We start from the raw sequence: 26972 nt of genomic DNA, 5'->3' as shown, positions 1-26972 counted from the left end.
TTTCCATTCGGTCCTCCTGGGACCCGGGGGCGGGAGGCGGTGCTGTCAATCCAGAGGTGAGGGGAGGGCGCCTCCGCGTTGCGTCCTCGGCGTGCGCCGGGGTGCGGACCAGAAGGAAAGCGCTTCCGGTGCGGTTCAGAGGGAGAGCGAGGAAGAGAAGCCGGATGTCTGCGCTGGGTATGGGAATTGGAAGAGGGGTCGGGCTGGAGGTGGGGGGCCGTTGCTTAGGACAGGTGGGTTTTTTTTTGGGGGGGGGGTCCGAGGATAGCACAGAGGCTGAAGCTACAATTCCCCTCCCTGCTTTTCTTAGTAGGCGCACCTCCCCCCCCTCCATCGTCCCTCCCTCGCCCCCAAACTCTCCTCTTCTCCAGCAAAGCCAAAATGTTCCTTTCTAATTTATTTAGGAGGCCACTGTAAGCAGGTGAAAACATTAGCAGGATTTTCATAACACTTGTAAAGTAGCAATTATCATGGACAATATGGAGAGATTAAAAAAACAACCCATAGATTATGGAATCATATGCAGTTGGAAAGGTTGACAAAAGGACCCATGGAGGGGATGGTGGGAAGCTTGGAGATTCAGGGAAATCTCTAAATATGGATATGTATTTGGTATTGTTATAGCTTTATATTTGGAAAATAAAATAAAAATTATTTCCAAATATATATATGTTGCACGTTGGGGAGAAAATGGGGTGTGTGTCCTCCTCCCTTCCACCCCAGAACTCGAGGCCAAGCAGTGGAAACTTCTGGGCTGCAGATTCACAGCCGGCAAGCGAGAAGCCTTTGTTTTGCCCAGTGCAGTGTTATTACATTTAAGAAACTTGCTGAAACAAGATGGAAGAGGGAGAAAGGTTATGCTAGTGCAGTTTTATTTAAACAGAAATAGATGGCTTAATGTTGTTTTTCAAAAGGGGAACTGTCAACTGGTGCTAAGGGGAACTGTCAACTGCGAAGGGGAACTGTCAACTGGTGCTAAGCATGACAGCTAAGTGGCTGCTGCTGCCCCAACCCCTAAACGAAGGCTGTTTTGAAAACCGGTTTGGGGCGGGGTTGTTATTAGGTTTCTCATCGGCCTAGCGCTATGAGGTTACAGCAATATAAAAAGGCAATGCTGAAATCAGTTTAAAAGCAAGCTAGAAGAATAGGGTGGGTCCTAAAATATATATTTCTGCTGTCAGAGGCTTGTAGGCTCATGGGAAGTATCCAGCCAGCCAGTGTGGGAAGTGGGATGTTGGACTAGAATCCCTTTCTCACCACATGGCAACCTCTTTTGTTACTGCTGAGCTGTCACTTTCCCTCCCTGTAATTGTCTTCTTCGTTACCACCTTATTTGGATTACAGCCCAGGTAAGGGAGAAAGGCAATGGAGGGCTGGGGTTGGGGTTAAGGAGAATCCCTTAGGTTGCATCTGACATGTGCTGGAATTTCCCCACCCTTGGACTAGAATTTTGCTGTGATTGAGCAGGTCTTTTGTATCTACTACCCACCTGCCTGACCCTACCTTACCTTCAGATCCACTTTCATTTGACTTGCTTCTCTTTTACCCATTTCTCATTTCCTTCCTTCTCCTCTTCTGCCTTGCTTATTTAATGAAAAAACAGTGACCCCTTAAAGAGACCACAAGGTTCTGTGTTTTATACAGCATGTGTGCCTTTGCTGTGGAATAAATGTTAAATATCCATTGATTTCAACCTTGCCTCTGTTATTAATGTTTTTGCCACATTACCTCACCACGGGTAGCTGGAGGAGATGGTGGTGCCAACCCTGGACATGCCTGCTCAGCCCATGGGGATGGTTGCTGATGTGGTTTTCGTCATCGAGGGCACTGCCAATCTCGGGCCCTACTTCGAGTCCTTGCGCAAGCATTACCTTCTTCCTGCCATTGAGTGAGTGTTTTGCATGGCCCCAGGACGCAACTGCAGTAGTAGCTTTGTTGCAAGAAAGAAGAGGCTCTTGGGAGACACTCATTGGGAGGGAAATGTTGGGGGAATACTTCTTTCATGGGAAGGACTGCAATCATTCACTTTGCATCCTATTTGGAAATGAGCTTCACTGAAATCGATGAGATTTGATGCTGAGTAAGAGGCATTGGAAGAGGGAGTGCAGGAATAAAATATAGTCCAAACAGGGTTTTTCGTCAGCTGAAGAAACAACTGTAAGTAGAAAGATTTGTTAACTTTCCTGATCCCAAATGACATAATTTTGGGGCATGGAGAGAAATCTAAATTTTTTAAAAAAACATTTGCAGAATTAAACTATCATAAATAATTTTATTTATGTTTGCCCCAGCAACTAGGCAAGTAGAGCATGGCAAGTCACTAAACTGGGAATAGTGATAATAGAAAAAATAATCCTGTGATTTCACATCCTCAAGTGCATTCCAGTTTCTCTAATGTGAACCAACCCTGCATTTTTGTCAAATCATCTCTTTTATTTCCAGGTACTTTAACGGTGGTCCCCCTGCTGAAACAGACTTTGGAGGAGACGTAAGTGTGTGGATGCACTTTTGAATTTGTTAATGAATTCAAGGAATTTTGTGGGCTCTGAAGATCACCTTTCTTTGAGTATACCTATATTATTACCTAGTTGCTTGCTTGCTTACTTATTTACTTAAAGCATTTTTACCCTACTCTTCAACTGAAAATATTAAATGATAGTTCCAACCCTAAAGCTCACAAAGACACAATGTCAAAGGAAAAGGGATATTGGGGGGAGCTGTAACAAGCAATGGAGTCTCTTTCCCTGGCTGCCCAAATCTCTAATCATACAATTTTTGGTAATGTTGTCATTGTTTAAAATGGCCTTTTCAGTAATGAGAACGGACAGCTTCCCTTCTCATGAAGATTGATCAAGGCACTGGGGGATAGTCAACATGGTGCCCTTTGGATTTAATAGACTACAAATCCCATCACCCCTGACCATTGGCCAAACTGGTGGGGGATGATGGGAGCTGTACCCTCCATATCATCTAGCGGGCACATGTTGGTTACTTTAATGGAAGCCAAAGCTCCTGATTAGCGACACAGCCAAGCAGAAGACCAATGTCCCTGCTTATGATAGTCAGGGTACTGAAAATTCATTTGGCCCAGAGCTACTCTATCTAACCAGCTTCTGCCTCCCATCCTCATCTACAGTATGGTGGTACCCAATACAGCCTGGTGGTGTTCAATACGGTGGACTGCGCCCCTGAGTCGTATGTGCAGTGCCATGCACCAACTAGCAGCGCTTTCGAGTTTGTCACATGGCTTGATAGCATTCAGTGAGTCTGGGACAGTACATTATGTTCTTTTATTGGCTGCATTGTGCTACACTAGGGATGCATTTTCGTGTGTAAAGGCTTAGAACTGAAGAGGAATCTGATGTCTTGTTGTGACTTTTTGCCATCAGGAAATAGGTCTCGGCAAAACAGCACAGCAAATGTTATGGAGTATTAATATTCAGTTGCCCTTAGTTTGGGTCCATGGCCTGCCTCACAATTATCTTTCTCCTCTTGCTTGTGTAGCATGCTGAGGCCTAGGTTCATCTATGAATAGAATGGCCTGGTTGGGAGAGGGATGGGTCATCCAATTCTGGATGATGGAATGGAAGAAAAGCTTCTGGGTTTTCTAGGATTGGTAGCCAAGGTCTTCCAAGATTCCTGGGAAACATGTGACGTACTATATCTGAATCTTGAAGACTCCATGGCTTCACAAATATTTTATTAGCTCTTTCAACTTAATCAAGTTTAAAGGATTTGGGTGGTGGACCTGGGAAAGAATCTCTGCACAAAACCTTGGGAGATCCACCGTCAACTGGAGTAGACCAGCCTTCTCCAAGCTGGTGCCCACCAGCTGTTTCGAGCTACAACTCCTGTCAGCCCTAGCAAGCGAGACAAAAGGTTGGGGATAATGGGAGTTGTACTACAAAACATTTGGAAGTGATCAGGGTCAGGTTGAGGAAGACAGGAATGGCCAGTACTGGACTACCTGGACCAGAAGCTTGATGGTATTTAGCATTTTTGTGTATGCCTAAGCTCTGGGGTTTGAGAAGGATACCTTTGGTTCCCTGCACTGGTCCTCTTTATCATTTTGGTTCCCCTAATTTCAGATTTGTGGGTGGCGGCGGCGAGAGCTGCAGCCTCATCTCAGAAGGGCTCAGCACCGCTCTGCAGCTCTTTGATGACTTCAAAAAGATGAGAGAGCAAATGTAAGTGGTTTTTTTGTGTGAAGAGAGGGCAGAAAGAATACAATGGGTGTGCATCTGTGTTTAATACTTACAGAACATTAGATGTTTAAAATTGCGAAACCTTTTTGCTTTGCTTTGTGGTTTCCCTAGATCTGGAGTTGTTTTGCAGAAAAAGGGCAAAAACATCAGTCCAGGTTGCATGCCATAATGAAAACAAACGACTTCTGTTTAATGTGAACAAGCAGTGTGCTGGTGCACTCTGCTGCAATGTTCTTGCTCTGCTGCTCCCTTCCTCCTGCTGCTGGGATACAAATGTTAGTCCAGCTTGTCATAACGTCTGAACTCCAAAGAGACCCCAAGCAGTAAGCCAAGAACAAACCTTGATCACTACAGTCATACCTTGGTTCTCGAATTTAATCCGCTCCGGGAGTCTGTTCGACTCCCAAAACGGTTCAAAAACCAAGGTGCAGCTTCCGATTGGCTGCAAGAGCTTCCTGCAGCCAATCAGAAGCCGCTTCGGACATTCGGCTTCCAAAAAACGTTCGTAACCCGGAACACTCACTTCCGAGTTTGCGACGTTCAGGAGCTGATTTGTTCGACAACTAAGGCGCTTGACTACCAAGGTATGACTCTACTGGGTTGTGTTTCTTGTCGTGGTGTTTTTCAGAACCATTTGTGATTTCCTTTGGAAAGTCATAAGATACCAAAAATGAAAGGTCTCATGGGTGGGGGTGGCGCTTGAGCTTCTGTGCCAACTATGGAAGCTTTCTCATGCCCTTGTTTGTTTGTTTTTTAAATTATGTGCTTCCCGTCTCCCCAAGTGGCTCAGAGTTCCTTTAGCCGCTACACCGGATGTTGTTGTTTTTAGATGATTTACAAATTGCTTACATTTTAGGGGGAAAATATAAGCAGTTTACAACATATCTTAACATCCTCAATAAAGTTCAAATACAAACAATGATATAAAAGTACCTGTATTATAAAACATCACCGTTAAGTAGGGCATTCTCTTAAACATCAGAATAAATATTAGAAAATGAAAGTTGACTACAAAAATACAATAGAAATCCCACATTTTAGAACAAGTTAACTGAACAAAGCATCTTCTAAACTTCAGTATAAAAAATTACAAGTGGAAATTGACTACAGAACAATACATTCTGCATTTTTAAATAACCTAATTGTTATTTTTGGGGAGAGCACTGGAAATACGTTCAAATACAGTCGTACCTTGGATCTCGAACGCCTTGGCTCTCGAACGATCGAAACCTGGAAGTGAGTGTTCCAGTTTTCGAACGTTCTTTTGGAAGCTGAATGTCTGACGGGGCTTCCGCGGCTTTCAATTGGCTGCAGGAGCTTCCTGCAGCCAATCAGAAGCTGCGCTTTCGTTTCCAAACGTTTTGGAAGTCAATAGACTTCTGGAACCGATTCTGTTCGACTTCCAAGCTGGGACTGTACTTGCTTTAGTTTGCAAATATCGAAGCAGAGTTGAAGGCAGTTGCATCCCTGAAAGCTGAAGGGAAGGCAATTGCTTTCCTGAAAGCTAGGATTGGGGAATCTCCAGGTGGGATGCTCGAGACTGAGGTCAGCAGGAGGTTGCAAATGGGCTGGTGTGCACCTCCTCACAATCCCTTCTCACTTTATTCCCACATGAGTTCTTTGAGCATCTTAGTAGTGCCGTCAGAACGCTACATTGCTTTTGACAACCTAACTGTATCAAAGCACTGCACACTTTGACCTTTTGGTCCCCAAGACTCACCTGTTTCTCCCCCCACTCCCCATGTTCTCCCCCAAACAGAGGTCCCACACATAAAGTCTGCATCCTAATCTGCAACTCCCCGCCCTACCTGCTTCCAGCTGTGGAGAGTACCACATACTCTGGCTACACAACAGAGAATTTGGTGCAGAAGATTGGTGATGTGAGTAGAAGAAGCTTCGTTGAAACTAGACTCCTTGTTTCTCCAGATTCATTCATTCATTCATTCATTATTACATTTGTATACCAGCTTTTCTTCTAAGGAGATCAAGGTGGTGTTTATTGTTCTTCCTCTTCCCCAGTTCATCCTCACAACCGAACTAAGATAGGCTTAGTTCAGGGATATTTTAAAAATAATAATTTTATAAGTCATCGTCCTTGTTTCTCAATTTGATCCTTTTACGTGGTTTTGCACATTTTGTGTTACTTGTAGCTTTGTAAGATTTTGTGGTGTTTTATGCATTGTGACTTTTTAATTATCATTATAGTTTAGTCTTTGTCGTAACTGTTAAGTGTAAACCATTTGATTGTTATTTGCCGATATTCAGTTTTACCATTTGCTGTTGAACGTTAATGGATTATTGAATATTGCTTTATTTGATCTAAGTTGTTTATTTTAAAATTATGTTTTTATTGTGTGTGTCGGATCAGGTTTGTTATGAGGTGTGTGATGATCTTCGCTGTCTATTCTGTTGCTTCTTCAGCTTGTAAACCGCCTTGCGTGTAGCAACGTAGAAAGGTGGCATATAAATTAAACATGACATGAAATTGAAATGAAAGGTGGGCTGCACCATGCGCCCTCGTCTGATCACACCTGCCAAGGATTGCTTCCCACATACCAGTCGGAGTTAGACAGTTTGGGGGATTTGGGGAGCTTTTAGGGGTCTCCTTTCAACATGGGAATTGATTCTTCCTCTGCTCACCTGCTCCGCCTCTGTTCCACAGCGTGGGATCCACTTTTCCATTATCTCCCCCCGGAAGCTCCCTGCACTGCGCATTCTCTTTGAAAAGGCCGTGACGGGGGGCATGATGGAAGGCCAACTCAAGGACTACAGCCAGGACCCCCGGCATATGATCCTCATACGCGGCATGGCTCTTCCAGGTAAGAACTGGCCTGGGAACTAGCTGTGGGCAGGCGCCAAGAAGCATCACACGCACCCTTTGAGTCAAGAAAGGGTCTTGGACATCTGTTTACTGCAGGGTGATAGCTGTGCATCAGGCTCTAGGACTGTGCTCAGTAACAGCGAACTGTTTTTGGACTACAATTCCTATCATCCCTGACCACCAGCTAGCTAAGGATGATGGGAGTTTTAGTCCAAAAACAACTGGAAGACCCCAAGTTTGGGAAACCCTGTTTGGTAAAGCTTCTGTTTACTGATATTTTTTGCCTTTCCGCTAGTCTGCTCAAGGAGGACAGATCAGTCTCCTGTGCTGGTTTCACACCTGTCAATTCAGAACTCTGTTCTTACTCGTTTCTGCAGTGATCGGCCACAAACTGTCTAATCGGCACCAAAACGCGTATTTAAACGCAGCTTTTGAACATACTTTACCCTACAACAGCCATTCTCGTATGCATTTTGGTACGTTTCTTGAGCCGAGAACTGCATTGCAACATTTGGAGAAGCAGGAAACCCGAAAGATAACTGTGTTCTGATCTGCAGAAAGGACTGGGACGTGTGTGTCAGCTCTGTCCCTATCAAGGAAGAAAGGACTCAAACATCCCCTGCACTCGGGGTGTTGAGCAGCACTTGGATTAGAGAAGTTGGGCTAAACGAAGATCAATATAATTTTAACAGTAGAAAATGGGGCAGGGAATTATAGGTACAGAACTACCTAAATTGTATAGAAATTTATTTATGTATGCTACTAAAGCAGGGACGCAGGTGGTGCTGTGGGTTAAAGCCTCAGCGCCTAGGGCTTGCCGATCGAAAGGTCGGCGGTTCGAATCCCTGCGGCGGGGTGCGCTCCCGCTGCTCGGTCCCAGCGCCTGCCAACCTAGCAGTTCGAAAGCACCTCCGGGTGCAAGTAGATAAATAGGGACCGCTTACCAGCGGGAAGGTAAACGGCGTTTCCGTGTGCGGCTCTGGCTCGCCAGAGCAGCAATGTCACGCTGGCCACGTGACCCGGAAGTGTCTCCGGACAGCGCTGGCCCCTGGCCTCTTAAGTGAGATGGGTGTGTCAGAATTCAGTGCCGGTCAGAGGTATGTGCCTATCTCTACAGGCACCGGCTGAATTCTTTCGACCTCCCTCCGGCGACTCCCGGCAGGCAAAACACACGAGGTCCGTTCCGGCGATTTTCCTCAGGCTGTGAGAAAAACACACCAACTGCTTCTCCTCCTCCCTGCTCTCCAGCATATCCCCAGGGAGGGGAATCAGACTCAGACAGAAATGTATCTACATGTCTTTTATTCCTGTCTTTCACTTCAGTACAGAGAAAACATGTCTGCTCTCATCAACAAACAGAGAGAAACTCCACCCATGTACATCCTGTACAGGTCATATGACACACACACACACTGAGCTAACATCCGGTGCTCAGTACAGAATGGACTGCCCCTTTGTTTCCATGGCAACAGTCACATACTTCCTGTTTGGCTTTCCAGCCACAAGCAGCTGACTTAGCTGCTAGAGCCTTTGCTTGCTGCTGCATTGCTGCTTTAGAATAACAGGGTGCACAACCCCAGAGTCTGTCAAGACTGGCCCGTACGGGCAGGGGTACCTTTACCTTTACCTTTACTACAGCAGCAAGATTGCTACTTGCCCAAAAGTGGAAGAAGCAGGGGTCCCAGTAAAGGAAGAATGGATACAAAAACTTATGGAATATGCAGAAATGGTGAAACTTACAGGAAGAATGAGAAATCAAGATAACAAACTTTTTATTTTAAAAAAATGGAAATGGTTTATTAAATATTTACAGATAAATTGTAAACAATAGCAGGATTAATGTAGTAACCTGCAGTTTCATAAGAGTATATATCTACAGTAGATAATTAAATGAGCAAGTTAAAGGAATTTGGATATGCAGAAGATATTAAAAAATAAATTGAGGAAAGTGCAGAAAGAGGGGTGAGGAAGTCAAATTTTGAAATGTTAAATTGATTGTAAAACTAAGGAAATGTATTAATTTCAAAAGTATAAATAAAAACTTTTTATTTTTAAGGAATTCAAAAAAAGAAAATGGGGCGGGGGAATGTTAGTCCCTCTTCTGTTACCGGCAGCAGGAGGGTTGAGTCATTGCGCACTTCCTGGTGTATGGGGGTGGGGGGGAGAGAATTGTCTGTTGCGCACTTCCTGCTTGATGACTAATGTCTCCTCTGTCTTTTCCATTTGCAGTAGGCGGAGGAGCAGCCGCCAACACGCTGCAGGCTAAGCAAGCTGTGCCCCAGCCCCAGCTCCCCACGGTTCCACCCCAGCTCCCTCCCACCCCACCTCAGGCCTTGCCGGCAGTTTCTCAGCCATACCAGGTACATCCTTTGCCCCGGTAGGCAGCGGTGGCGGGATGCTGCCTCCTGAAAGTTCATCCCTCTCCAACCTTGCCCATCTCTTCTTTTTAGGTGACGCCATCGGCTACGCTCACTGCGGCCCAGGCTGCAGCTCAGTCTGCTGTGGAGGCGGCCAAGAACCAGAAAGCCAGCTTGAGCAACCGCTGTGAGTCCCTCGTCTGTTCCCCTCAGGATTGGGGAGGGGAGGAGGGTGCAAGCTAAAGAGGGGTGAGGCAGTGGAATTTTTTGTGGTGGAATACAGTGGTACCTCAGGTTACATACGCTTCAGGTTACAGACTCCGCTAATCCAGAAATAGTGCTTCAGGTTAAGAACTTTGCTTCAGGATGAGAACAGAAATTGTGCTCTGGCCGCACAGCAGCAGCAGGAGGTCCCATTAGCTAAAGTGGTGCTTCAGGTTAAGAACAGCTTCAGGTTAAGAACGGACCTCCGGAACGAATGAAGCACCGTATTTTTCGCTCTATAAGACGCACCAGACCACAAGACGCACCTAGTTTTTGGAGGAGGAAAACAAGAAAAAAAATATTCTGAATCTCAGAAGCCAGAACAGCAAGAGGGATCGCTGCACAGTGAAAGCAGCAATCCCTCTTGCTGTCCTGGCTTCTGGGATAGCTGCACAGCCTGCATTCGCTCCATAAGATGCACACACATTTCCCCTTACTTTTTAGGAGGGAAAAAGTGAGTCTTATAGAGCAAAAAATACGGTACTTAACCCAAGGTGCCATTGTAGTTGGGTCCAGAGGTGCCAGCTTGCAAGGGCGATTGGGGTAGGGAGAGGAAATGTCCTGATGTTGGGGTTCGTGGTGGCTGGTCCCGTGACCGTATTTCCTTCTGTCTCTTCCATAGTTGCCTCTTTGAACCCCATGCAGCCCGCCTTCAGCCAAGCTCCCGCACAGACCCTCCCCACAGGCTCCGTACCAGCCCTGCCTCCCAAGCTCCCTGCTTCTTCGCAGGCCAGTCTGGTTTCCACGGTAACAACAGGCTCCGGCCTCCTGGTCCCACAACCAGTACAGGCCCCGCCACCGGCAGGGCCCTCAGCCATGGTATGTACGGTAGGCCCCCGGAGGTCTTTGCGTGAGATGCGTGTGGAGGGGAGAGGTGTGCATATCTTTGTGTGGGGGAGGCCACCTTGTCCTTCGAGAAGTGGTTGTGAGATGCATGCTTCGCGCAAAGGGTGATGGCTGAAACACTATCAGAGCACTCAGTTTGCAGGGAATGCTTTGGAAAAGGAGTGTGCCAAATTCTCCTCTTGGCTCTCAAACCGGCTGCAAGCAACTGGTTCATTTTGCTGTTGCTTTATTCCACCTCCCCACACTTGCCTCTGCACAGGACATAATGCCAAGAGATCCAATTTCTTTTCTTTAATGATTCTTAATTAAAATGCAAACTCAAGAATAAAACAAAATCACAAAAAACAGGTATGAAATATTGAAGCTGAGACAAAAGAGGCAGGGGGTCCAAAGGGGGGGGGTTATTGGGTTGTCGTTTTTATTCTGATTATGTATTTTGTGGTTTTACATTTTGATTTTATTCTGTGAACCGCCCTGAGACCTCTGGGTATGGGCCAGTATATTAATAAGAATCAGAATAAAAAGAATAAAAATAAATAATAATAATAATAAAACTTCATTGAGAACAGATATTTACTTACAGATAATACAGATGCTATTTAACCCCAAAGAAGCTACCTCAAATGTACAGAAATGTATCAAACAAGTGTTGGAAATTTAAGGACTGTGAGGGGTCGTTCTGTCATATGTGGCGGACTTGCAGGAAGGCATATATAATGAAATTAAGGACAATCTTAAAGTGACTTTCCCAAGAGGCCAGGATCCTTCCAGCTGGGGATATACGACAGCGAAATCCGAAAGGAAGCCTCGACAGTATTTATGTCTGTGACTACACCACAAATCCTGTGTGCTCACAAATGGCAGGAGAAGAGAACATCCTCAAAGGAAGAATGTTTGATGAAAATCTTGGAATACACAGAGATGGCAAAATTGATGGCGTTGATAAAAGATACAAATTTAGAATCTTTTAAAGAAGACTGGAAACCCTTTCTAGTCTATGTAAAAAGACCACATTCGAAGACCATAGCGGGGTTTGAAGTGTTAGAAAACAGCAGAAACCCATATTAAGGAACATGATAAAGAGGGATGAAATGAAATAAGGTGGAACCTTAAGACGCAATTGTATGTAATTTGTATGTAAACCATCGATGTTGGGTGAGCAGGAAGTCACTTTTGTTGAACTGCAGTCCAGTGGTATCTCAGAAGTTGAACAGAATCCGTTCCGGAAGTCCATTTGACTTCCAAAACGTTCGGAAACCAAGGCACGGCTTCTGATTGGCCCAGGAAGCTCCTGCGGCCAATCGGAAGCAGCATCAGACGTTCAGGTTCCAAAGAACGTTCGCAAACCGGAACACCCACTTCCGGATTTGCAGCCAAAACATTCGATTCGCAAAGCGTTTGGGATCCAAGGTACGACTGTATAATTGTTGGGTAACAAATGGAAATAAAATTAAAGATCATTATAAAAAGAGAAGAAAAGTTTACAGATGTGAGAGAGAGCCCTCCGGAAATCACTGGCCTCAAGGCCTGGTCTCAAGAGCGTTGGGCTCCAGACCCTGATAAAACACAGCCTGGGCTCTCAAACATGTCTCTCCCGTCTCTCCCTTCTCTCCCTCTCCTCCCACCCCACAGCCTAGTGGCGTCCCTCCCAACAGCATGAATGTGGCCCAGCCAGCGCAGACACAAATTGGGGCCACGCAGCAGTCAGTCACGAACAAGGTGATCGCATGGAGCGGCGTGTTGGAGTGGCAGGAGGTGAGAGCTGACTCGTGGCGCGGGGGGAAGGGTGAGCCGAGAGCACAGAACCGGTTTTGCCTGGCATGTTTTGACAGTCTGCCCCATCCCTCTTCCCCCAGAAGCCCAAGCCGGCTTCAGTGGATTCCAACACCAAGCTGACTCGTTCCCTGCCCTGCCAGGTGTACGTCAATCAAGGAGAGAACCTGTGAGTGCCTGTCTGCGGGTCACCAAAGGAGGGGGAGAGTGCGGTGGTCAATGGCTACGGGGCACAATATGGCGATATTCTGCCTCCACTCTCAGAGGCACCGAGTTTCTGGGCACTGGAAGTAGGGAGGACACAGCTGTGATCAGGGGCTGCTTGCGGGGTTTCCCATAGGCATATTGTTTAAGTATCTGATCGATCGATTGGTTGGTTCCTTTCTAAGGATCTCCCAGGCCCTAGGCCAGCACTCTAACCACTGCTCCGCACTGCCTCTCAAAGGTGCCCGGATTTGAATCAGGGGCCTCTTGATCTGCGGTCAAATGCTCTGCCCTTCTGCTGGCCGCTGTGAGGAGACCAGATGAGCATTTGGCCTGATCTAGCGCTATGGGTTAAACCACAGAGCCTAGGACTTGCCGATCAGAAGGTCGGTGGTTCGAATCCCCACAACGGGGTGAGCTCCCGTTGCTCGGTCCCTGCTCCTGCCAAACTAGCAGTTTGAAAGCACATCAAGGTGCAAGTAGATAAATAGGTACCACTCCAGCGGGAAGGTAAATGGCATTTCTGTGCGCTGCTCTGGTTCGCCAGAAGCGGCTTAGTCATGCTGGCCACATGACCCGGAAGCTGTACGCCGGCTCCCTCGGCCAGTAAAGCGAGATGAGCGCCGCAACCCCACAGTCAGTCACGACTGGACCTAATGGTCAGGGGTCCCTTTACCTTAGCGGGGCTTTTCCGAATGCTAAGTTTGAGAGGCGTTGTTTGTGGTGAGGCAGCCACGCTGGACTAAAGACAGACTTAAGATACTGGAGGAATGGGCATGGGGGGCGCGGTTCAGAGTTAGGTAGGTTTTCGGAAAGCATGCCAGCAATACAAGTGGACAAGGAGCTTCTGATCCCATCTCAGCCATGCTCTTGTTTTGTGCTTGGGAAGGATCTGGGGGCAAGAAAGGGTCCAGCTGTCTTTAAATTCCAAAAGAATAGCAGCCTCCCTGGTTTGTGAAAATTAATGGGGGAAGGATACATTTGTCGTAACCCGAGGTGGAGAGCCTCTAAAATGGGGTGGCAAGATGTCTCCAGATCCTACCATCCCTGAATATTTGGCCATGCTATCTGGGGCTGATGGGAGACGGAGTCTTTTAAAAAAAATATGGAGGTTCTACAAGTTCGCCACTAACGCTGTCAGTCTTGAGAATCGCCGGATAAGGCGCCTTTCCTTTTTTTGAGAAAGTACCGTATTTTTCCATCTATAAGACGCCCCCATGTATAAGATGCCCCCTGTTTTCGAGGACTCCGATTTAAGAAAATGGGGTTGAGATGGCCCCCCTGTATAAGACGCCCCCAAATTTTGGACATTATTTTTAAGGGGGGAAACATAGTCTTATACACGGAAAAATATGGTAGATCTTATCAGTTTGCTTGGAGCAGGGCCTTCTCGGTGGTTGCAGCTGCCGAGTGGCCTCCTTAGGGAATCCCAATGAGTTTACCCCCTGGCTGATGGTCAACATGTTGTGAAGATCTCCACCCCCACCCACCCACCCCCATCCCCAGGAGTTTTAAGCTGAATTTGGTGGCTATGTGGATGCGTGATATCTCCCATCGGCGTGTTTCCTCGTTGGATTTTTGTCATTGCTAATTGCTTATTAAACGTGTTAGATATTTTGCGGCTGCGCGTAGCCTTATTTTAAGGAGCAATTAGTACACCAGGTTAATATGCTGTGGCGTTGCAGGGGGCAGGGGGCATGCTGCTAACTTGCCTGTTTTTTGCTCCATTCCAGGAAGGCGGAACAGTGGCCCCAAAAGCTCATCATGCAGCTGATCCCCCAGCAGCTTCTGGTAAGAGGCGAGATCGAGGTGGTTGTAGGCAGAGCCTGTCATAGTGTTAGGCTATAACCCAGGGGTGGAGGGCTTTTTCCAGCTCAAGGGCCACATTGCTTTCTGTGCAGCCTTTCAGAGGCTGCATGCCAGAGGTGGTAGAGGTCACAGGCAAAAAATAAATAAATAGCCAGCGCAACTACTAAACCTTGCCATTGTGCAGGATGCTGGTTTCAACACACAGTTGCACATCCCTCCCTGTCACAGCTAAAAATTGGCCGCTGTTTCTTTGATGCTAAAAGAGCTAAGTCAGCATGAGTCAGCGGCCTACAATGACTCACGCAACTTTTCACCAAATTGTACCTGTATATATAGAGTGGTCAGTGTTAGTGTTGAGTGTGGGTTGGTTGGATGGTAGAAAGCCGGTTGCGTTTGGTGTGTGTAAAAGCTGTTGGTTGTGGTTGGAGAAGAAGACTTTTTAAGAATAAAAGCAGCAACACTCTGGAAGAATACTCTTTCTCAAAGACTCTTTTGTGCCAACTAAGGTCCAAGGACTAGGCAACAGAGTAAAAAGGAGGTCAGAACCTTTTCTTTTTCAAACACTGTCACTCCCTACTATTCATTTGTGCAAGAGAAAGGCCCTCATCCAGCCCACCAGTGCAGCCAAGCACCAGTTTAAGACAGTTACAGCCTCCTCTCCTGATTCAAATCACACACACACAGACAGAGAGCTTGGCACCATGAGCACATTGATGACATCACGCCCCCAATCTCCTAATGGCCACTCCTGAACAGCATCCGTGTTTTTAACGTATCATTTTTGTTTGTTCAATTTGGTCAGCGATATCTTTAAGCTACTGAGAGATCAAACAGGAGCAACATAAGTTGCACCTATGCTGCATCAGGTGCTGCACTCGATCGGCTGCACGGCTGAGTTTGAAACTCCCTTGGGCAGCCAATCCCTGCAGAAAACAGCCAGCCCACGCCTCTTGCTTGGCTGTTTCCAGGTCTCTTGTGTTAGTTTCTGTTTAGTGCCACTGTGCAGCTGCTTGGAGTCACAGGACTCTGTTTACATTCCAGAGACCTTCCAGGCTGTTGGAAGTCTCACGGAGACGGGAGACGGATGTGACATACTGGTTTCCTCTTCCTTTGTTTCAGTTGCTCTCTGCTTTCATAGAGAGAGAATGTCTTTTCTGTCTGCGTAGCTTAGAAATAAAACTCTTTGCAATGTAGCCATAAATCTCATCACTTCCGCATGCTGCTGGAAACTCTGCTTAATGGGAACGTGCCTGAGGCCTCATCAAAGGCTCAGGTCGTTAATTATTCTTCGGAGGCGATTCCGAAGGCTCGGCCGGAGGAAAATGAGGCTTTATCAGCTTGGCCGACATCTTGCACTGCAGTTCCCAGACACCCAGCAACCAGCTGGCTGCCGGGTGCTTAGGAAGCACCGTGCCAGAGACTTGCAGCCCACCTGCCAGTTAATAATAATAATAATAATAATAATAATAATAATAATAAAATTTTTTTATTTATATCAGGGCGGCTAACAACAATAAAATAGTACAACATTCTAAAATCATTTCATTATAAAATTAATTCAACTCAAATTGATGGCAACCATTGGGCTAAAGTTCTGTAAAGATTGCCAAAGGAGGGCGTCAGGCTGTGCCCTGACCAAAGGCCTGGTGCAGGCCCTGCGGAAAGATGTCAAGTCCCGCAGGGCCCTAGACTCTTGTGACAGAGCGTTCCACCAGATTGGAGCCATAGCCGAAAAAGCCCTGGCTCTGTTTGAGGCCAGCCTAACCTCTCTGTGGCCTGGGACCTTCAGGATGTTTTTGTTTGAAGACCATAAGTTCCTCTGTGGGACATACCAGGAGAGGCGGTCCCGTATGTACGAGGATCCTAGGCCGCATCCTAGTTATCCTTCGATGCAGTGGTTTCAGGCGATGGGACATAGGTGGGTTGTCAAAGCGGAGTTACAGATAGCAGATGGGCTCACCCAAAAAAAATGTTTGGTTTGCCGTGCGCAAGCTCAGGCTCCTAACTGTCCTTTTCCTCTTCAGACGACTCTGGGCCACCTCTTCCGCAACTCGCGCATGGTGCAATTCCACTTCACCAACAAGGACCTGGAATCACTCAAGGGCCTCTACCGCATTATGGGCAACGGATTTGTAAGGCACTATAGGGGATGGGGGGGTGTAACTCAGGTGATTCGGGTGGCATCTCTTCAGGGTGGGTTGGGCAGGTCAGGTCAGTCAACATGGTTATACAAGCCTCCCATATCTCTCTGCAAACCAACCAAACGATCAGTGCGTCTGGCTGTTAACCAGAAGGTTGGTGGTACAAACCCACCCAGGGACAGCTGCGGGCAGGATTCCTCCATGGCAGGGGGTTGGACTAGATGACCCTTGGGGTTGAGGATACGCAGAACACAAGGCAAATGCAGGATTGATTCCCAGTTGCCCCCACCACACTACTTTCTTGCCAGAGTGGCTGTTCAGTTTTGAACATCCCTGATGGTAGGAGGTGGGTTTTTCACCCGGAGGGTGGCTTCCCTTGGGAATTTAATATCTTCCCATGGGGGGCACAGTCTTGCAACAGACAAACCTTGGCCATAGAGGGCAGAACCTCCCATTTATAGGCTTGGTTATGGGGACGGAACCATCATCTTCTGAATCAGGCAGCAATAATTATAATAATTATTATTATTATAATTTTACTATTTGTACCCTGCCCATCTGACTGGGTTGCCCCAGCCACTCTGGGCAACTTCCAGCATATTTAAAACATAACAAAACATTAAACGTTAAAAACTTCCCTATACATGGCTGCCTTCAGATGCCTTCTAAAGGTTGTATGGTTACTTATTTCCTTGACATTTGACAGAAGGCTGTTCCACAGGGCGGGCGCCACCACCAAGAAGGCCCTCTCCCTGGTTCCCTGTAACTTCACTTCTCACAGTGAGGGAGCCGCCAGAAGACCCTCGGAGCTGGATTTCAGCGTCCAGGCTGAACGATAGGGGTGGAGAGGAGGAGATTTGGGGGCAGATACTTTTCTCTGTGGGCCAGATTCTGTAGCACAGGGGTGGCTAACCTGCGGCTTCCCAGCAGGCGTTGCTGAGCTCCATCTCCCATCGCCTTAACAATTGGCCTTGCTGGCCCCAGGGGCTGCTGGGAGTTGGCGCCTCAGCTGCGCCCAGAGGGCCGCAGGTTAGCCACCCCTGCTTTAGCAGATGCATCCTTCTCGTCGTCACATGAGCAGGCGGGCTGCGTCCACTTCCCTCACACGACGCCCTGCGAGGTGCGGGTGCTGATGCTGCTCTACTCCTCCAAGAAGAAGATCTTCATGGGCCTCATCCCCTACGACCAGAGTGGCTTTGTCAACGGCATTCGGCAGGTCATCACGAACCACAAGCAAGTCCAGCAGCAAAAGGTGCGGGCAGCTGTTTCCCCTGAAGGGACAGCTCTGTTCTCTTCAGCTGTGTGCGCACGATACGTTCAGAGCGCATTTTTCTCCTCAGAGAATTCCGGGTGCGGCGATTGGTTCAGAAGGGTTTCTGGAAACTGTAGCGATGTGAGGAAACCGCAAGGCCCAGAATTCTTTGAGAGGAAAAACATGCTTCAAATGTGCTTTTTAATAGTTATTTATTGATACTTGTTCAAAGGTATACAGAAATGTATACCCATTGCAAAAGTATCTTTTTTATAATACACAGAAATAAAACAGCTGCCTAATATAAAGAAAGAACATGGGCAGAAAGGAGAAAAGAAAAAGTATAGCCTAAATAGATACAGTGGTACCTCGTGTTACGCATGGCCTGCCCATAACATGAAATGCCCAAAACTCGAAGCGCTGTGTCTGCGCAGGTGCACAGCGCGATTTGGCGCTTCTGTGCAGGTGCGAGCGGTGAAACCTGGAAGTAACCCATTCCAGTACTTCCGGGTTGCCGCGGGACGTAACACGAAAAGACACAACATGAAGTGGACGCAACACGAGGTATGACTGTACAGAGACAGTAGGGCTGGGCGATTTCCGGTTTTCAACATCGCAATATATCCCCAGCTAACCATTGCGATATACTGATACTATGTCTGAAATAAGGATGGAGCTATGCAGAGGCGTTGGCTGGCTTCACGGTTTTCCCCACATTGTGATTTTTGCAAAGCTCATGCACACATAATAATTCGCAATATATTGCCAGGTCAAAAACTATGAAACCGATATCATGGTTTGTATTTCATGGTTTTTGAGGGTCCCCGCGTCGCCGGTGCGGCAGGACCCGACCTATGGTTTGGATTTCAGGCTGGTTTTGGATGATATGTCACCCAGCCCTAAGCAAGAGAAGAAAAAGAGAAAAGCTTAGAGAAAGAAAAAGATAAAAGGACTTCCCCCGGCTCTCTGTCCTGCAGCCAAATATACCGTATTTTTCGCTCTATAGGACGCACTTTTTTCCCCTCCAAAAATGAAGGAGAAATGTCTGTGCGTCCTATGGAGCGAATGTAGGCTCCTTGGCTTCGCGGCGACGTGCCTGACCTGGAAGCCGGAGGCCTCCAGCTTTGCTAAAGGGGCGATGTGCCTTCTCCCACTCTGCGCAGCACCTCTCCTGTGAAGGAGAGGTGCTGCGCAGAGAGAGAGAAGGCGCAGCACCCCTTCAGCGACGCGCCTGTCCTGGCTTCTGCTTTAGCCCTGTGCAGCCTCTTTGGGCAGGGGGAACCTTCATCCCGCTGCCCTGAAGAGGCTTGGCACGGTTATCCCAGAAGCCAGAACAGCCACACGGTATCCCAGAAGCCAGATCCCTCTTGCTGTTCTGGCTTCTGGGGTTCAGAATAATTTTTTCTAGTTTTCCGCCTCCCAAAACTAGGTGCGCCCTATGGTCTGGTGCGCCCTATGGTGTGAAAAATGCGGTAGTATTCACTCATTAAGATCCAACCATTCTATTGTCTATAAACCAGTATTTTTTTCGATCTTCAGATCCAGATATTACAAGTTCACGTTCTCTTTTGTTCAAAAAGTCCACAAGTTTAAATTGACTTTAAATGTATAGTTTGTATTACAGCCTCTCTTTCCTTGTCTCTCTCTTTTCCCCCACCCAAAGGCACATTGGATCGCCACATGCTGAAATCTCTATAACTCTCTCTAACCGCATCGCACACTGTCTCCCATCTGAAGTTGGGTGCCACAGCCAAAAAAAGAAAGCCCCAACATCACAGGCCATTTCTAGTCATGTTTCCACATCTGCCTCTGACCTGTAAGCCTGGGGAGAAGACCCTCCAAGTTATTTGGCCATGGAAATGACTTGTGGGCACATCAACTGGAGTTTCTAGCCTCACTCTACCTATTTGTTGTATGGCTTTTATGTTTGCTAGCGAACCGCGTACTTCCTTGTGCAGAGGTGAGATTCATGCCTCTTCACAGGCATTTGCTCAAACGACCGCCTCAATCTCCATAAGCGTTTAGTGACAGAAAGATACAGGCTATTATTTTATTTCTTTGTTTTGGCTTAGGTGGTGCCTGGCCAACTTAGAAGGTCTTCTCTCCTGGCTTTGGAATCTCCCCCGTCTCTTCGTTCCCATCGCGGGTCCTACCCCCCTCCTCAAGTGCTCATCCTTCTCCTGTCTCTTCCTCTCTTTGCAGCAAATGGGGGGGTCCCAGCCCCTGGGATCCACGGCCGGCGCACAGCCATTCCTGGCAAAGCAGCCTGGCGCTTTGCCAGTGACACAGGGCGTCCAGCAGCAGGTAAGAAGGGGGATGAGAGAGAGAGAGAGAGTCTGTACAAGAGACATGGATGGAAGAATGTAGTACAGTGTCGCCTCGCAAGATGAAATTAATCCATTCCGCGAGTCTCTTCGTCTTGCGGTTTTTTCGTCTTGCGAATCACGGCTATTAGCAGCTTAGCGGCTATTAACGGTTTAGCGGCTTAGCGGCTTTAAGAAAAAGGAAACAAACTCGCAAGAACTTGCAAGACGTTTCGTCTTGCAAAGCAAGCCCATAGGGAAATTCGTCTTGCGGAACGACTCAAAAAACGGAAAACTCTTTCGTCTAGCGAGTTTTTCGTCTTGCGAGGCATTCGTCTTGCGGGGCACCACTGTATTCAATATGTAGCAATGGTGGTGGGAAGTTAAAGTTAAAAGAAAAAAAATGGTTAACATTTATCAATAATAATAATAATAATAATAATAATAATAATTAGGGAACCTATCTTGGACTTTTTGTAGGAAAAAGAAATGAATGGTTATGCGACACCTTGGCTTAAAAGAAATATTGTTTAACAGAAAGTGGATGTTTGTATGGATCGAAAGTTTTAAGTAATCATATTTTCTGGTTTTCTTATGTAACCACCAGATGGGCGTTCTTTCGTTAATGTTTTCTTCTTCTTTTTCTCTCTCTTTCCTTCCTTCATTTCTATTCTCCCTTACTTTTCTGTTTTTACTTATTCGATTTGTATCTTTTGCAGTTGTGATTTTACTGTATTATGGGATAATCTTAATAAAAAAATCTTAAAGGGGGGAGGGGGAGGAAAAAGAGAGTTTGCTCTATCTAGTTGTTTGCCCGGTGAGGGCGGGAAGCAGCCGTCATGAGGAGCAATGAGGGGAGCCTATCCGTTGGCAACCTTGGCATCACACTGCCTGTGCTCCTTTCTCATTGGCCACCTCCCTGCGTAATGCCCCCCCTTTTTATTGCAGATGGGTGGGCAGCAGGTGAGCCCTGGCATGCCTCAGGTGGGGATTATGGAAGAGCAGCAACGGCAGCAGGGCCTGGTGAGTCACTTTGCAGAAGTGTCTTGAGAGGGGTGGCTCATGCCGCCCTCAGAGCCGCAGCTCAACCTCACTGACCCCATGGGGCTGAGTCCTAAAACCCAAAGGGAGATGTGTAGGGTAAGGGGGATACCTCTGGGGATTAACCTGGCTACCTAATATCCTAGCGCTTCCGAGCACAATTCAAAGTGTTGGTGTTGGTCTTTAAAGCCCTAAACAGCCTCAGCCCAGTACACCCGAAGGAGCATCTCCACCCCCACCCAGACACTGGGGTCCAGCGCCAAGGGCCTTCTGGGGGGTTCCCTCCCTGCAAGTAGTGATGTTACAGGGAACCAGGCAGAGGGGCCTTCTCAGTAGTGGGGCCCGCCCTGTGCAACACCCTCCCACCAGATGTCAAGGAAATAAACAACTACCTGACATTTAAAAGACATCTGAAGGCAGCCCTGTTCAGGGAAGTTTTTAATGTGTGGCATTTTAATATATTTTTAATCTTTGTTGGAAGCCGCCCAGAGCGGCTGGGGAAACTCAGCCAGATGGGCGGGGTACAAATAATAAATTACTATTACTATTATTACTAACTGATGTGGTGCTTCAGTTAGAAAACCCAGTACTCTAGCAACACCAACAGGCCTAAATTTTATCTCTGCCACACTTGTTTTTCTCTTGCTGTCTCAGGCTGGCAGAAGCAGGCTAAGCGTGAGGTAATAAGACAGTTCTTTTACCCATGAGTACTTTTTTGCCAGAAAAAAAACCCGCTTTCTCACAACAGCCTGTCTTCCCTTCAGGCAAACCTCTGTGGTCTAAACCACGGAGCCTCTTGGGCTTGTGGATCAGAAGGTTGGTGGATCGAATCCCCACGACGGGGTGAGCTCCCATTTCTCTGTCACAGCTCCTGCCAACATAGCAGTTTGAAAGCATTCAAGTGAAAATAGATAAATAGGTACTGCTGCAGCGGGAAGGTTAACGGTGTTTCCGTGAGCTCTGGTTTCCGTCACGATGTTCCGTTGTGCCTGAAGCGGTTTAGTCCTGCTGGCCACATGACCCCGAAAGCTGTCTGTGGATAAATGCCAACTCCCACGGCCTGAAAGCGAGATGAGCGCCGCAACCCCATAGTCGCCTTTGACTGGACTTAACCATCCAGGGGTCCTTTAAAGGTAAAGGTAAAGGGACCCCTGACCATTAGGTCCAGTCGTGACTGACTCTGGGGTTGCGGCGCTCATCTCGCTTTATTGGCCGAGGGAGCCGGCGTACAGCTTCCGGGTCATGTGGCCAGCATGACTAAGCTGCTTCTGGCGAACCAGAGCAGCGCACGGAAATGCTGTTTACCTTCCCGCTGGAGCGGTACCTATTTATCTACTTGCACTTTGACGTGCTTTCGAACTGCTAGGTTGGCAGGAGCTGGGACCGAGCAACGGGAGCTCACCCTATTGCGGGGATTCGAACTGCCGACCTTCTGATCGGCAAGTCCTAGGCTCTGTGGTTTAACCCACAGCACCACCCGCGTCCCTAGGGGTCCTTTACCTTTACCTATAATACCCTTTTGCAATCTGGCCGCTTCAGAAGCATTGCAAATAATACGCACACCTGCTCTGGGTGGCAGCCAATCTTTGTACCTATCAACTGAATCACTCACAGAGACACATGTGCTGCTGTTGGTCCCGGATGGTGTTTATTAGCTACCCCCTCCATTTAGGCAAAGGGGTTTGGGTGGCAGCCCATCTTGTGGGTCAGTCTCTGCATTGCCCTTTCACATGTCTCTCACTGCTAGATCGTATGTGGAAGATGCAGGCCCAACATAACCCTGAGCTGGGGTGAAGCCAGTAGCACCGCTTCACTGGGTGGGAACGGCAGGGCAAGGCAGCATGGCCTGTTTCACCTCAAACGCCAAAAGGGGATTCTCCACACCTGGGAGGCCAGAATGGCAAGTTTGACCATGTTTCCTTCTTTCCCCCCCAGTTGCAGCTCCGAGTGCAGCAGCCTCAGCCAGCAGCTCCAGCCACCAACCAGCCTCCGCAGGCACAAGGCCCCCCCCAGGCCGGGCCCCAGGCCACACAAGCAGGCGCCATGCTTAGACCCCAGAACCCTGGAGCCAATCCTCAGCTCCGCAGCCTCCTCCTGAGCCAGCAGCCGGTAAGGGCGATCTCCCTCCTCTCCACCATGGCATCCTGCTTTTAAAGAAAAAACCCATTCATTTACTTAGAACCATAGAACTTTCAAATTGGTCATTAGCGCCAGGCGAAAATGTTCCTCTTTAGCCAGGCCTTTGGCTGATTGACACCCAATGCCCTTTTAAAATGTGTTATTGGGTTGCTCTTGTTTTTGTTTTTATTACGTATTTTTATGTTTTTATCTTGTGTTGTGGGAGAGGGGATTATTGGTTTGCTTGTGTTCTTATTTTTATTATGTATTTTGTTTTTTTATATATATTCATTTTATGTTGTGAACTTCCCTGATATCTATGGATAAAGGGCAGCCTGCAAATTTAATTAATAATAATAATAATAATAGCCCAGCCCTGCTCAGTTCAAGTCCTGTGATTTTGGTGCAAGAGAATGAGTCGGTTCAATCTTCTGCATAACAGCGTTTGAGCTGTTTCAAGGCAATTTCACGAAGGATCTGGATTGATCTGGAACTGTGCAAGAGCTGTTTTGGGAATGACAAGATTCCCCCATTTAGCTCTGCCGATAGGAGGGTCCACCGTGATTCTCTTGGACATAGAATCATAGAGTCGGAAGGGACCCTGAGGATCATCTAGTCCAACCCCCTGCAATGCAAGAATAGACAGCTGTCTCATATGGGGATCGAACCTGCAACCTTGGTGTTATCAGCACCGTATTCTAACCAACCATTCTCTCTCAGTGGAGGAAGCCTGCTGGAGAGGGTGACTCCTCCGTAGGAATATCCAAAGCAGGGCCAAGTAAACTGCTATACTCCTCTCCAGTAGAGGTCAGTCCACCGCCATCTCCCTGTCCGGTTCTGTCCTGCCTTCACTGGCAAAAGAAACGGAGAGCTTTTGTATAATCTCCAGGGCCATCGGCCACGAAGCTTTTCCTCTTAACCTAGATGTACATTCAATCCTTCGCCGGAGTCCCAACCCACCCCTGCTTCTTTTAGAGCAGGGGTGTCCAACAGGTCGACCGCGATCTACTGGTAGATCCCCGGGAGGTTTTGGTAGATTGCGGTCAATCACTGGGTCCCTTTCCTTAGCGTTGGTAAAATAGAATCCTGCCCCACCAACTCACCCTGCCCTCCATTGTTGCACGATCTGGGAAGACAGAATTTACTCAGTAAGGCTGTTTGTTTCCCCAGCGATCTGTTGGTGAGTGGCTGATCCCCTTTCTCCCACGAGCTGTGACCTGAACCCCTAAAAATGGGGCTGTCCTCCTCATTAAAAGCTCAACAACTTTGACCTGAACCCGCCAAAGGGGGGTAGATCACTGCCAGTTTTGAATTCTGTCAGTAGATCGCAGTCTCTTGGGAGTTGCCCCCCCCAAAGGGCAGATTTTGTTTACAACAGGAACCAGGGTCCAAAGCCTATACTGAGCAGGTACACACTGCATCACACCTGAAGTGCTGGCCAGGTGGGTGAAGGGAATGGAATCGCCTTCTGGTAGAGGGAGAAAATAGCCCCACGGCCTCTCATATGTGGAGAGATAGCCTTGTGCCTTGTGTTAGCCACTCAGGGCAGACCCTGGTACCTAGGAGAAAGGTGGCGGCAGCAATATTTGAGAGAGGGAGGGATGGAGACTTCTAAAGATGGAAGTAGTTGCATTCGGAAGGTGGGATGCTGAGGGCAAGACGGAAAGGAGCAATCGCTTTGCACTGTCTGCTCTGCAGTGTTGCTCAGAAGGTGTACCTGTTTGAAGACTCGTCTCCTCTTCCCACTGTGAACGAATCATCTCTTGCCCTCTGATCTTCTCTACCTTCCCTCCTGCACAGCCCCAGGCGGGAGTTCCTCAATCCCAGCAGCCCCTCCACCACCTCCAGCAAGGTTCTCCGGGAATGTTGCCCCACCAGCCCATGGGAACAGCTCTGGGGCACCAGCCTCCTGGACAGCAGCAGCTCCAGCTCGCTGGACAGACCCTCATGCACCAAGCTCCAGGGCAAGCGTGGCCAGGCCAGATGGGACCGCGGGCGGCGCTGCCAGGTAGGATGCCTGAAATCTGCTTAGAACCAAACAACCTTTCCCACTCTGGAAGCAGCTGTATCTAAGAGCTGGGGGGAGGGTCTTTGTTTTTAAAGGCTTTGGCCCAGAGAGGGGCGAGGGAGAGACAGGGAGATCATCAGCATCTTGATGACGCCTCACCCCAACTTCCCCGATGTTGGCACTCAGCAACTTCTTATAAGATAAAGAGCTGATCTTTGCAGAACTCCACAACACAGTTGCCATGGGATGGAGTCCGCTCCCGTGAGCAGAAGCAGTGCCCCCCCCCAACTTACAGAGCCAGTTCTGGAAGATAAAAGGGACCCCTGACCATTAGGTCCAGTCATGGCCGACTCTGGGGTTGCGGCGCTCATCTCGCTTTACTGGCCGAGGGAGCCGGCGTACAGCTTCTGGGTCATGTGGCCAGCATGACTAAGCTGCTTCTGGTGAACCAGAGCAGCGCACGGAAACGCCGTTTATCTTCCTGCTGGAGCGGTACCTATTTATCTACTTATACTTTGGCGTGCTTTTGAACTGCTAGGTGGGCAGGAGCTGGGACTGAGCAACGGGAGCTCACCCCGTTGCGGGGATTCGAACCGCCAACCTTCTGATCGGCAAGTCCTAGGCTCTGTGGTTTAACCCACAGCGCCACCCGCGAAGATACCCCATAGTTGATCAGAAAGAATCGGCAAGAGTTAACGCTCCCCTCGTTCTTCTCAAGTCAAGGCAACCAAAAAGCTTTTCTCGGTGGCAAAACTAGGCTGAAACAGGTCTAGATAATCTGCTTCCACCTTTCTCCTTGTCTATAATAGCCTTCCCTGCTGTATCTCCCCCTCCCAGGTCAAATGCTGATGAACACTGGTCCCCGGGGGCCAGTCTCCCAGCCAGGTTTGCAGCAGGTTCCTGCCCCCAGCATCATGGAAGACGACATCCTCCGAGACCTCATCTGATGGCGGACGGTCCTGCTCCAACACCACCCGGGGTGGAGATTGTTTCTGCATTGTGGACAGTGCTGCTTTTCCGGAAAACATTGCCATCTTCCTTTCTTTGTGTGTAATATTCCCCCCACCCCCACCCCGTTTGTTAATAAATGTTATCCTCTTCCCTTGTGTCTTGGTCTTTCCTGAGACAGGTTCGTGCCCACAGCATCTCTACCTGCCCCTCCCTCCCACCTCAGAGCTGAGGAGTGGACTCAGGGACCCTGCACATTAGCTCAGCAGCTGACCCTTCACAGAATTTGGGGTGGTGAAGATGGATGGGGGCGGATAAGAAGCAGTTCCCATGCCAGCTTTGGTGAGGGTTTGCGCTGCAGAATTGTGAGGCTCGCAGAGGGAGATGTGGGATTGAATGAGTAAGAGCAGGGGTGATAAATCGAGATCTGTAGGCGATATAGTAGATCAGTAAGGGTATCTGACTCTCGGTAGATTGACAACAACAAACCACTACTACAAAATAATAATTCTGTGCCACAGCTAGACTTGTGATGATCATTTATCTCTCAGCCTCAGTGTTCCTTACCTGTAAAATATAGAGTATTAAATGGTTGCTGTTGTGCAATTCTGCTGGCTGGTTTTAGTGTTTTATACAGTGGTACCTCTGGTTACGTACTTAATTTGTTCCAGAGGTCCGTTCTTAACCTGAAACTGTTCTTAACCTGAAGCACCACTTTAGCTAATGGGGCCTCCCGCTGCTGCCGCACTGCTGCCACGTGATTTCTGTTCTCATCCTGAAGCAAAGTTCTTAACCTGAGGTACTATTTCTGGGTTAGCAAAGTCTGTAACCTGAAGCGTATGTAATCCGAAGCGTATGTAACCCGAGGTACCACTGTATTAG

The 26972-nt window shown here is 48.0% G+C and overlaps 1 protein-coding gene across 3 annotated transcripts; it reads left to right on the top strand.

Annotated features, from left to right (window-relative positions):
* Positions 1-44: 44 nt before the first annotated feature.
* Positions 45-26243, top strand: MED25 (mediator complex subunit 25). 3 transcript variants are annotated; one of them, XM_079949495.1, is made up of 20 exons: positions 45-177; positions 1743-1888; positions 2443-2488; positions 3137-3261; positions 4089-4187; positions 5965-6085; positions 6868-7024; positions 9256-9386; positions 9477-9570; positions 10270-10466; positions 12126-12248; positions 12353-12435; positions 14204-14261; positions 16304-16411; positions 17499-17672; positions 19875-19976; positions 20924-20998; positions 22952-23125; positions 24935-25142; positions 25980-26243. In XM_079949495.1, exons 2-20 carry the CDS (start codon positions 1752-1754, stop codon positions 26087-26089), a joined length of 2322 nt encoding a protein of 773 aa, XP_079805621.1. In that variant the 5' UTR covers positions 45-177; positions 1743-1751; the 3' UTR covers positions 26090-26243. The 3 variants fall into 3 exon arrangements, with proteins under 3 accessions (XP_079805621.1, XP_079805620.1, XP_079805619.1); XM_079949494.1 differs by having other exon boundaries at positions 12350-12435; positions 17502-17672; XM_079949493.1 differs by having other exon boundaries at positions 12350-12435.
* Positions 26244-26972: the final 729 nt, after the last annotated feature.

The sequence above is a fragment of the Podarcis cretensis genome, assembly GCF_951804945.1.
Source record: "Podarcis cretensis genome assembly, chromosome: 13".
In the NCBI taxonomy this organism is placed as follows: Eukaryota; Metazoa; Chordata; class Lepidosauria; order Squamata; family Lacertidae; genus Podarcis; species Podarcis cretensis.
This window is presented reverse-complemented; position numbering and strand designations above follow the sequence as displayed.